The sequence below is a fragment of the Macadamia integrifolia genome, chromosome 2 (genome assembly GCF_013358625.1).
Source record: "Macadamia integrifolia cultivar HAES 741 chromosome 2, SCU_Mint_v3, whole genome shotgun sequence".
NCBI classification, from domain to species: Eukaryota; Viridiplantae; Streptophyta; class Magnoliopsida; order Proteales; family Proteaceae; genus Macadamia; species Macadamia integrifolia.
This window is the reverse complement of record NC_056558.1, coordinates 2,011,462-2,022,505: the sequence shown is the minus strand read 5'-3', so window position 1 is coordinate 2,022,505 and position 11,044 is coordinate 2,011,462. Positions and strand designations below refer to the sequence as shown.

The window sequence follows — 11,044 nt, the reverse complement described above, 5'->3', positions numbered from 1 at the left end:
CAATAAGGGGGAGAGAGGAAGGAGGGGACTACTTGCCAAAAGAGATGATGGAAGCCATTGAAGCGCATCTGGGAAGGCCTGAAGAGTAGAGGATACAAGGGGTGATAAGGGAAAGAAGGGGATGCCAAGGATCTAGCCAAAGAGAGGTAGAGGAGCCATTGTCAATGGAGTAAGAGATAGCACCAAGGTTTTGCTAAGAATGTTATGCCAGATCCAGGGGGCATCAGTATAAGGGGAGATAGTCCAAATAGAATCATTTCTGAGGGGAGAGGAGTAGACCCAGGAGACCCAGTTGCTATGTTGTTTGGAGATAATCTTCCAGATGAGCTTGAGAATGCTAGCAGTGTTGACATCTTTGATCTTTCTCAGGCCTAAGCCGCCTTCAGATTTGGGAAGCAGACTCTAGCCCAACTCATTGGGCAGAGGAATAATTCCTTTCCAAAGGAAGGAACACATAATGTAGTTAATGGATTGCAGCACTAATCTGATGATAACCAGGTGGCCAACGTAGGATAGAAGCTTACATTTCCAAAGATGGAGTCTTTTCCTCAGGAGATCAAGAATTGGAGAGCAGTACAAGACTTGGAGAGCAATGGCAAACCGCCTAGTGGGAATAAGAGGAAGGTCAAGATATTTGACAGGAAAGGGACCCAACAGAAAAACCAGTGAGATCAAGGAGCCAAGAGTGACAAGGGACAGAAACACTAGAAAGAAAGAGGTTGGACTTGAGAAGACTGATTCAAAGCCTATATAGGGATTTGAAGAGATGGAGGGAAGACATGATAAAGGAGATAGAGGAAGGGCTAATGATCTTTTACTAAGAATGTTGTGCTAGATGTGGCTTAATATTTATTTTTCATGATACAAGATATAATGTTAGAAAATAGGGAAAATAAAAAATAACACTTGCACGACTTAAGCCCCTTGGCAATGCCTAGGCGGGCAACTTGTTCATCTAAGCGTTTAAATAGCCCTCCACCGATTTGGTTCGCCTTAGCACCATGGCAATTATTTGCATAATCACTGTCATATTGACCCTGAGTGTCATGTCACTCCTTGCTTTTGCCTAGTACTTATCTAACACCTCCAGCACTGCTCAATCACTAGTGTCATATCACAGATGCTGCCAACTCTCCAAGAAATTCTGCTAAATCATTCTAACAACTACCAACACTATACTGTCTCTGCCAGCATTGCCATGCCACTTCCCCCTCTGTGTTGGCCTATATGCAACTACCCAGCTATACACATCATTGCCACTAACATGTCATTGATAACTGCATTATGTGAGTGTGTTAACCATGACTATATTTATCAAGGCACCACCTAGGCATCTAGTTCAAGAATAAAAACTAGATTTTTTATTAAAGGGGTGATTTTCAACTTTCAATTGCTTGTTTTTCTCAATTTTAAAAATTTTGTAAATCTTATCATGGTATAACATTGCTAAAAACAAAAAGTGCGGTAAAAAAATCTTTTGTTTTGATGTCCATAAATATATTTTCATTCAAGAAATTTTTAACAGAACTCATGCACCTAAATTAAGTTTGACCAGAACATAACTTTGTCAATACAACTCAGATTTAAACAATCTTGGATTTGTTAGAAAGTTGGTTGTGCTCTACCTAATACAAAAGGTCTCATATAAAAATAAAATCATTTGCCTAACCAAACTTCTTAGAGAACAAGAACATTTCTCTGGATGTTGATTTTTTATGACTTGATGTGAATTAATGTTGATTTTTTATAATTCGATTTCGATGTGGTTTAATATTCTTTTTTATGACTTGATATGGCTTAATGTTGATTTTTTATGACATAAGGCATATGTAGCATACTAAATAATGTTAAAAAAGAGGGAGAGAAAAAACACCAGGGTTCCTTAGTCACATACATAGTCAACGCCTAGGTAGGTGCCTTGTTGCTTAAGAGCTTAGGCACCCCTTCACCGCCTTGACAACTCTGGTGTTGACAACAATACCAACACATGCACTCTTGTGACAATTGCCATTGAAACAAAGAAATTAAAGGGAGAGAGCTCTCTCTCTCTCTCTCTCACCTTTTTTATTTAACTTCTTATTATTTTTCTTTTCTTTCCCTTACAACCAAACAATAAGAAATTTTATTTTCTTCCGATTTATGTTTTTACTTCTTTCTTGACAACCAAGCACAACTTAATGAATTATATTCTCTTTCCTTTTTTTTTCTCAAAAGAGCCTCCCCATATCCCAAAAATAATCTAAAACAAATTCACCCTCAATGTTTACATTATTTGTCTATTTTTTGTTTGATAGATAATGTTTCCATAATTCAATAGTTTTTTGCAACCCTCTATGGACTTGAACGAATTTTACGAAGTATTTATTCCGAGGGAAATGAAAAGCATTTATGAGGAAGGGAGGGAGAGAGAGTTTCACTCCCACTGAGGCAACTGTATGGTGTAATAAACAAAAGTGCCTTTCGGTATGGTATAATAAACAAAGAAAACCAAACTTCAGGAAAGTATGATGTTTATATCGCATATGTCCAGCTCCCTAAGAAAGGATTAATCACTCAATCACTTTCAATTTGGAAGAGATTACAGCAGCAAAGGTTAAGTTGTAATGGAATATAAAACCCTGATGACCAATGCAAAATTAAGCTATGGCTGGAACAGAAATAGCTGCAAATCAAATCTAACAAGGAAGTAGCAATGAGGCAAGAGAAACACTAGATAGAAAGCAACAAGGATAATAATCTACTAAAATATTTGGAGTATGGATAACGTAAGTAATTTAAATTAGTACATCTCACTTCAGTGGTGATGTCTTACTCCAACCTAGTAAGCCAGTCTTTGTAAGTTGTAAGCCATATAACTAAATTTATTGCAACTGAAAATTCACAAAAGACACATTACTTTCAGAGATTCATAGTAACAAAAATAAATTAAGTTTTCTTAAATGAGAATGATAAGATATTGATGAAGAATATATAGGGAGAAGAAATCTCGCCTCAAATTAAAAGGAGAAAAAGGAAAGTACACCTGACCAACTTTTCCAAATTACAGTTGATTGTTTTCCATGTTGAAACTGGACTACCCCCATTCTTATCTCAATGGTCTTATCAAACACAGTCAAAATGCGTAAATTAAGAGGAAACTTAACACTGATTTTTAATTGGAAACAAAGCACAGAGTGAGACATGGAAAAAAATAAATAAACCAGTAGCAGAATGGAAAACCCTGATTTTTAATTGGAAACAAAGCACAGGGTGAGACATGGAAAAATAAAAAATAAACCAGTAGTAGAATGGAAATTGTTAGCACATTAAGAATATTACCTAACTCAATGATCTTATTTCTTTGCAAAGAAGATAATGGAACTTTTCCCGAATAATTTTTAGCACTTAAATGGTATCCCTGGAAAATCGCCAGAACATGGTTAAAATTAGAGGTTAAAAAAGAGAAAACATCCAGAAATATCAATAACTTATCTCACATTGTACTTCAATATCTGCTTCTTCATCTTCATCAGTAGACTTTTGATGGTGGAGATTGACCATGGATTTATGGAACTCTTACCAGGATTAACAGATTCCCTGCAATCAATCTACAAAAGGAACTCTACAGGATCAATCATCTCATCACTCACAAAAAAGTAACAGCATGATAGGCAATCGTTTATGCAAAAACAGTCAGAAAGAGAACTAACAAACCACCAAACATTTCACACAGATATTTTAAATGATTCAAATCAAATGTTTTAGTACTGATAAGTTAAGATCATCACATTGGTTTTATTTCAAAACTGACTGATTTATACAATCATGAACAGCTAGAGAGTTTGTAAAGGCTCATCGCAATTTCTTTCAGGTGTACATTACAGAAGTCATTGTCCTACGTATGATATTATGATGTTCCACATGTAAAATAACTTATTGATTGGTGTTTGGCTTAAAACACTACCTGAATAATATAACTCTTGATGATTGGGTTCTAGAGTCCTCTAAACTGGAAATCTATCATTGTGTAAACAATCACCAAAACTATAAGAGATGGAAAGGAGCAGATTGTGGCAGGTTATATTTTGTTCCACTAATTCCTTTTCAACATCCGTTCACAGTACACACATACAAGAGTTGGACGGGTGAAAGCTTGTTGACATGTTCTTCCTGAAATATATTTCATTACATAAACAAAATCAGTATACATTCTCTTGCATCCTATCTGCAACAATGGTTTCAGATGACATAGTTATTACAAGCCTTTCGATGAGTTTCCCAACCAGTTCCGTGAGCCTCAATCTCCATAGAGAAAAAACCAAAAAAATATTTTAGCAAACTATGGGCAGACTTTATGGAGAAAACAGTTGGAGAAAAACAATAGGATCAAATTCTACTATTCCATTTCACCAGTCTGATAAATTTTCTATAGTAATGGTAAAGGACTACGTTAGTTGTCCTGAACAAGTGAAAAAGAGGTCCAAAAGTCGTTACCTAGGTGAAATTAAAGTGGAGATCATTGCAAGTATCTGTTTTTCATGTTAATAATGTGGCTGAAGGTGCTTCAAATTAGGAGTCAATTCTTAGCAACTGAAAATGGTTCAGCTATTTTATGTTGGCTTATGTCAAAAAATGTCTTTCAGTTTCTACTACCTTCATCAATGAAACAATGTTCATCTAAAAGTTCTTTCAATGTAACATTATATCCTTGAAATTTTTTTATTTTTTGCCTTGCTTTTAATCCCTTACAAAGGGAACATATAAACACATCATCTGTTACACAACCATGGCAACAGCAGTTGCCTTAAAAAGACTATAGAATGAAAAAGGAGAGCCAAGAGCCACATAACAGTAGTTCATACTTTCACATGTCCAAGAAATGGAAATTTAACTACAGAAAAGTTCAACATCTCGGAGGGCTTCATAAATTCATGTCATGGCAATCAATTGGAATTACAAGTACGATGTGGATTGGACAAGAAAACAAATAGCAGACTTACTAGTCGACTGCATATAAAAAAATAAAATAATTTACAAATGAAAATCAATTAGTTCCGCACAAAAAACATATTTGATTCCCTGGTACAAAGATCAATTTTAGCATACCTCCTTAAGCGAACAGGCATCCACTATGGCAGACATTCTGCTAATGAATAATTTCTCCGCTTTCTTTAGCCTCTCAAGAGGTTCAGCATTCCTAGTACCAGAATAGCATTGAAAGCGTTATAGACAAAAATAAGCTACCACCCAAAAAAACAAACCTGAAAAGAAATTAACCTAGAAATGCCCATTCGGTAAATTTCAAGCGCATCCACCAGCTTCCCCTTTGATTCCAGAAACAGAGCAGAACATTCATAGCGTAGAGAATAGGTGAGACAAATCCTACTATCCTCCATCATTTTGAAAACGCTTTCAAAGTCTTCAACAGCATCAACCTGCGTTAAAAATCGCTTAGCAGATTATTATAGCATGAATTTCATAGACAAATAGCTTAAGGATAAGGGAAAGATGAGAAATTTTCTAGATTGGAGGATTTACATATAAAAACCATATCTTTAGAAATCGGACATCATTCCTGTACCGATTATCATCCTTGAATTTGAGTATGCAGTCCTTGAGAAGGGTTTCAAATTGAGAAACCGAGTCAACACTTGAGGTTAAACCATCAAGTTCCTTCTTGATTGACCTGGATCAAGATAAGAATGAAAACTAAGACCTAGATTTGTGGACACTGTGAGGGAGAGAGGGATAAAGAGGTACCATAGCCGTTGCAAGAGGGGATCGTTGGCAGAGGCATTGTCTTCCGAATCCCTGAGAAAATGACGAGCGTTTCAGTAATCCATTCTGTAATTTTACGAAAGAAGAGAAGATGAAGATGAAAAGGCGGAGCAAATGGTGGACGTTGACTGAAATGATACCTGCAAATGACCGAGCCATGTATTTCTTCCTTCCTCGAGTTGAGTCCTTGACCTTCGTGAAATGTTTTACAAATCTCACAGTTTTCTCTTCTCCGTGGAAGAGCGGGAAGATATGATTTTGAATGTGTGTCTTTTAAACTGCATATATAATAAAAGAAGGCGGATCAGGTTCAACGTACGACAACAATCTCGTACCTGGTCCGTGGATCTAGTCCGTGGATCTAGAATTCACTCTTTCTTTTCATTTCATAGATCTTATATCCACGGATTAGGAATGTACGAAATTATTCTCATATGTAAACCTGATCTGAATTCACAATTAAAGAGCAAAGGTCACAAGTTGGAATGTGGATCAGATTCTCCTATGAGAACCATTCTCGTATAGGCTGATTAACACAAACGGAATCCACTATAGAGTTGGTTGTTGGGTGAATTCCATCTGTGCAAATCAGCCACATACAAGAATGGTTCTCATATGAGGAGTAGGATGGTTGTGGTAGAGTTCAGATTATATCTTCGTACGAGAACGATTCTCATACATTGCCTTTTCTACACTTGAAATCCACCTAATCTCTCTCTTCTTACAATAGGTTTTCACTTTAAGTGGATTCCAAGTGTGGATCAGGCACTGTACAGGAATGGTTCTTGTACGAGGACCTGACCCGAATTCATTGTAGCTCTTGTGGGTTCGACTTTGGAACACGTGAAATCCTCTCAATCTCTCTGTTCTTAAAACAGGCTTTTCATTGAGTAAATTCCAAGTGTGGATTAAACACATGAATGAGAATGGTTCTCGTATGAGGACTTGATCCAAACCTCACTATCTCATAGGCGCTGCTTACCTTATGGAGCACCCTTTTTTCGATATAAAAAATATATATAAAGAGGAAATGGGGGAAGATATGTGGAAGTATATATCTATTTAAGTCTCTGCTTTAAATTTTACCAAAAAATAAAAAAGTTCACACTTTAAAATAACATAGAAAAATGACGATCCATCAACGATGAAATTTAGTTGTCAAGGTTGTAGGCTTACAGTCAAGTAGCTGCACCCTTATGGCAGCCAAAAAAAAATGGAATCTAAAATTGTATTTTTGAAAATATAATAACCTACGAGGGTCTTTATGAATCCTACAGGGGAGTAAATTATTCTATTTTTTTTATTACCAACTACTTGGCGTGTTGCAACCCAAGTAGTAGCCAAAATTTTTCCTCTATTAATAGCTATGGGTCGCGTGACCCGGTACAGTTTTTGGATGAATGAAACTTGATTGCTGCCTAGTTTGCAGCAAAGAATAGAATCTTGAAAGATATTTTTTTAAATAATAAAACCTAAGAGGGTATGCATGAAAAAAGGAAGATGAATTATTCCATTTTATGAGCGGGGTTGGAGCTACTTGGCTATGAGTCCAGATTTGGTCCTCGTAAGAGAATGCTTGTACGGACCGCCCTGATCCACATATGGAATCCACCTTCTTTTTCATTTTTATGGGACAAGAAAAAAAAGAAATTGCATGGGAGCATCATAATTTGGATTACAAAAATTATAGTTGGTACTCCTATTCATGGTCGTAAGAGCTATCTTGGCCCAAAAAACAACCAGTTTATCCGTAGATTTAAGCATAAGAGGAATGTTACTTAAGAGGGTATGAACATTCAAAAATTGAGGGAAGATGCTCAAAGACCGTGAAATGGTTCTTAGGTCATTTAGTATGAATATCTTCCGAATTAGATGACACCTCCTTAATTGTCCATCCTTCCAGCTGTGCTTCTTAGACCCGCAGAGAAACCCCTTGGTTGATGCTTCAATAAAATCCCTTGTCACGTAAATGATCATCAATGAGAGTTCTTTAAAAAATAAATAAATGAATGAATTCCATGTGATCAGAATCGTACGAGATATAAAGTGATTTTTCCGATTTTATGTGCCGATCAGACATCGTAGCAGGTCCATTCTCGCTAGTTGAAACTTAGAAGAATATGTGTTGACTGGTTGAAGTACCAAAGAGGTCATCCTTGGCAACGTGTCTCTGACAAGAGAACGTGTCCGGCAGTGATGGCGCCACCTGCTTCCCGTGGCACCCTTATTATATTCCAGTGGACAAGACGGGAGAACACAGAAGGCATTCAACTTTCAGATTTACAGAAGCCAAAACCACACCTGATCACCATGGCAGCGAGCTATCTAGCGAAGAATGCATTGATCATCAACGTGTCCAAGTCCTTCCCTCAAAACCCTTCTCTTTCTCTTCAAGTTTCATCGACCGGTAAAAGGTCTCAACGGTTTGCTGCGCCTTTTCCTCTTCCAAATACCCTGAGGTAAAAGACTCCTATAATCTATCTCCATCCTACAGTGTTTCTGTTTATCGTTGATGACTTGTTATGTAGTGCATGGATCGCAGCAAGATCGAAATGAAGCAGAAGAAACGTCGAAGAAGACATCAAATATGTCCGAAAGGGCGAAGGATACTGTGAAGGAAGGGACCGAAAGGGCGAAGGACACAGCCAAACAGAAAGCGAGGGAAGTCCAAGATTCCACGAGCGACGTGGTAGGTAATATGAAGGAGAAGACGAAGCAAGGAACGGAGAGGAAAACGGAGACGGCACAGAGCTTAGGGGAAAAAGCAAAGCAGACGGTGCAGGAGGCATGGGAAGCAGCGAAAGAGACGGGGCGAAGATCAAAGAGACTGTGGTGGGCAAGGAGGATAAAGACAACGACGATGACTACTACACCACTGGTGGTGATGAGAACGAAGACCTCAGGAGGCGCGCCGGTGGTTATGATAAGAAGAAAGATTCCTAATGACTAGACACACAACATGCTTCTGGATTGTGCACTTAACGAGACTTCCACTTTTCTTTAGTCCGGCATTTTTTTTTTCCCGTTAAAATAGTATGCCATCTAAATTGCACTAGACTTAACTTATATTCCTTGGTATTTGCCTTTTTTTTTTTTTTTTTTTTTTTTTTTACCTTACCAAAAAATATATATTTGCCTTTTATTTATCCAAACTTCTTCCTTTTATCTCAATATTATAATTACTCCAATTCTCTTATTCTATTCTTTTTAATAATTTTATTTTATTTTAGGGTTCTGCTTGTAATTTTTTTTTTCTTTTTCTTTTTATCTTATTTTCTGAAGTTAATGTAAGAATATAATATAATATAGAATTTATGTATTTAATATATGAAATGACGGGATTTATTTATGCAAAATATAAGGGTTTGAATAAAATATCTAAATTATCCTATGCTAACAGTATCACCTGTTTCAAATGGAGTCGTTCAATTCTAATGGGTTTTGTTATGGTAAAATATGCCACCATTGGGAACTCGTCGCCCGGATCAAGTGAGTGGCATCTGTAAGCACAGATGGCCTCACTTCATACCCAAACGAATCTTCTACCTCCAACTGAGACACATTCCCAGTAGGCAATTGCTACCCAAGTTAGAGGTAGTTCGTTCGATCGAAATCATAATGGAATTAGTCACGGAGCGGTTAATCCACTTCAACATAAGGAGACCCGCTCGTGTGGGTGTCTGCACTTCGATCGAACTAAAGCTGGTAGTTTGGGAGCGCATCAGAATCACGATCGAACGGTTAGTCAGTAATCGTGCCTTGAAGCCTATTAATAAGTGGCGCACCGTCGGGTGCCAAGGATAAGTGGGTCGGCCGCTGAGTCACTAAATTCTAGTTGGAATAAAAGCTAGCAGACAACTAAACCACTGAATCTAGTTCGCTTGGTACTTGATGCTTGTGGGATTCCTTAGTAGATACACCCTTCTAAGATATTTTTAATCCAATACATGATTTCTAAGCAAGGATCAAACTTATCCTAAGCAGGAAAGGAGTCTCAGTAGGACTTTGAATCCTTCCTAGAAAGAAGGATATCTCTCGAGATACGTGGGGTACGTGGAGCTTTTATAATTGGGACGTACTCTCGATTCTCTCCCCCTCATCCCCCATCCATTAAATATAAATACCTAAGTAAGCCACCCTTTCAGGGAATCAACATTTTTCCACCTTTACTGGAATTTTCATTTGCAGAGATGAAGATTTTTGACTTAGGTATTGGAAAGTCTCTCGTCAGGTTAGTTCGGTGTTCACTCTCTTGTGTTTTCTCTTATATGTAGGTTTCATAGGTAGCCCAGGACAATTTCTTGCAACAACACTTTTGAATTATATCAATTATTTGAGTAATATTAAAGATTGGGAAAAAGAACGCTATTCGATCATGCAGCTTATGCCCATACTCAGTGGGTGCTGAAATGACCACCTCATCCCCTAGTCGATACTAGTGCCCATGTTGTCATTGGTCCATGCATTGGCGTAGGAATCACATGATCAGGTAGCAGTCCACTTCTTAAATGAATTAAGAAAAAGAACACTACCTCCTGACATGTGTATGCTTAGACACCACGGGTGTGAAAAGATTGCATTGCCTTACACTGAAGATGCTCACTGTGTTTTTCAATTGGTCGCATATGTTGTCATATATCTGTGTCAGGAGGTAGCGTTCTCTTGCTCAAGAATTAAAGATGGGAATGTGCAGGCGTGAGGATAGGGATGAGAAGACGACTCAACCATATTTCCTCTCACAGTGTCCTCTGAGACTAAGCTCCAAAATCCTCTGATTTTTTTTGTAATCCATCTCATCCCACCGTATGCTAATGATGTAATGTTTTCACCATATATAGACTAATAATTAGTCATTACGGTTATGGATTAGTGAATGGGTGTTGAGAGATAGATTTGGTTGGATGGATTTTTTTTTTTTTTATGGGAGGTTTTGCGAGTGGGTAGAGGCTTCATTATACCCATTTTAATAAGTGCGGATCAATTATTCTTTATTTTAAGATTGGTTTTTACTCTCAGTCTATATAATGGTAGTAACAACAAGAAGGATTCAGCCTTATCCGAACTTATTGTGGTCGGTTACATGGATATGGAAAAGTAAGAAAAAAAAGAAAAAAGAAAGAAAGTAAAAGGAAAGAAACTCGGCATCAGCTCTGACTTAGCATTAATCATTGCTTTGGTCTCATCCACCTAAACAATATCATCCATGAAAAGCATACACCACAAGACCTCATCTTGAATGTTCTCGGTTAATTCATCCATGATAAGAGCAAACAAATAAGGGCTTAAT

The 11,044-nt window shown here is 37.4% G+C and overlaps 1 protein-coding gene across 1 annotated transcript; it reads right to left on the bottom strand.

Moving 5' to 3' along the window:
* Nucleotides 1–1,704: 1,704 nt before the first annotated feature.
* On the bottom strand, nt 1,705–6,569 carry LOC122092082 (mitotic checkpoint serine/threonine-protein kinase BUB1-like). Its single transcript, XM_042662396.1, has 8 exons — nt 6,532–6,569; nt 5,898–6,035; nt 5,740–5,790; nt 5,518–5,665; nt 5,257–5,414; nt 5,086–5,176; nt 3,477–3,587; nt 1,705–3,397 (listed from the first exon to the last, which is right to left on the bottom strand). The coding sequence occupies exons 1-8, from the start codon at nt 6,567–6,569 to the stop codon at nt 3,152–3,154; spliced, it is 981 nt and encodes a 326-aa protein (XP_042518330.1). The 3' UTR covers nt 1,705–3,151.
* Between the last annotated feature and the right edge of the window lie 4,475 nt (nt 6,570–11,044).

Coding starts and splice junctions, on each gene's coding strand:
- LOC122092082 (XM_042662396.1), bottom strand. CDS start 6,569: ATGAATTCGGGTCAGGTCCTCGTACAAGAACCATTCCT. Junction 5,177..5,256: donor TACCGAATGGGCATTTCTAG/GTTAATTTCTTT, acceptor TTCTGGTACTAG/GAATGCTGAACCTCTTGAGA. Junction 3,398..3,476: donor AGCAGATATTGAAGTACAAT/GTGAGATAAGTT, acceptor GCGATTTTCCAG/GGATACCATTTAAGTGCTAA.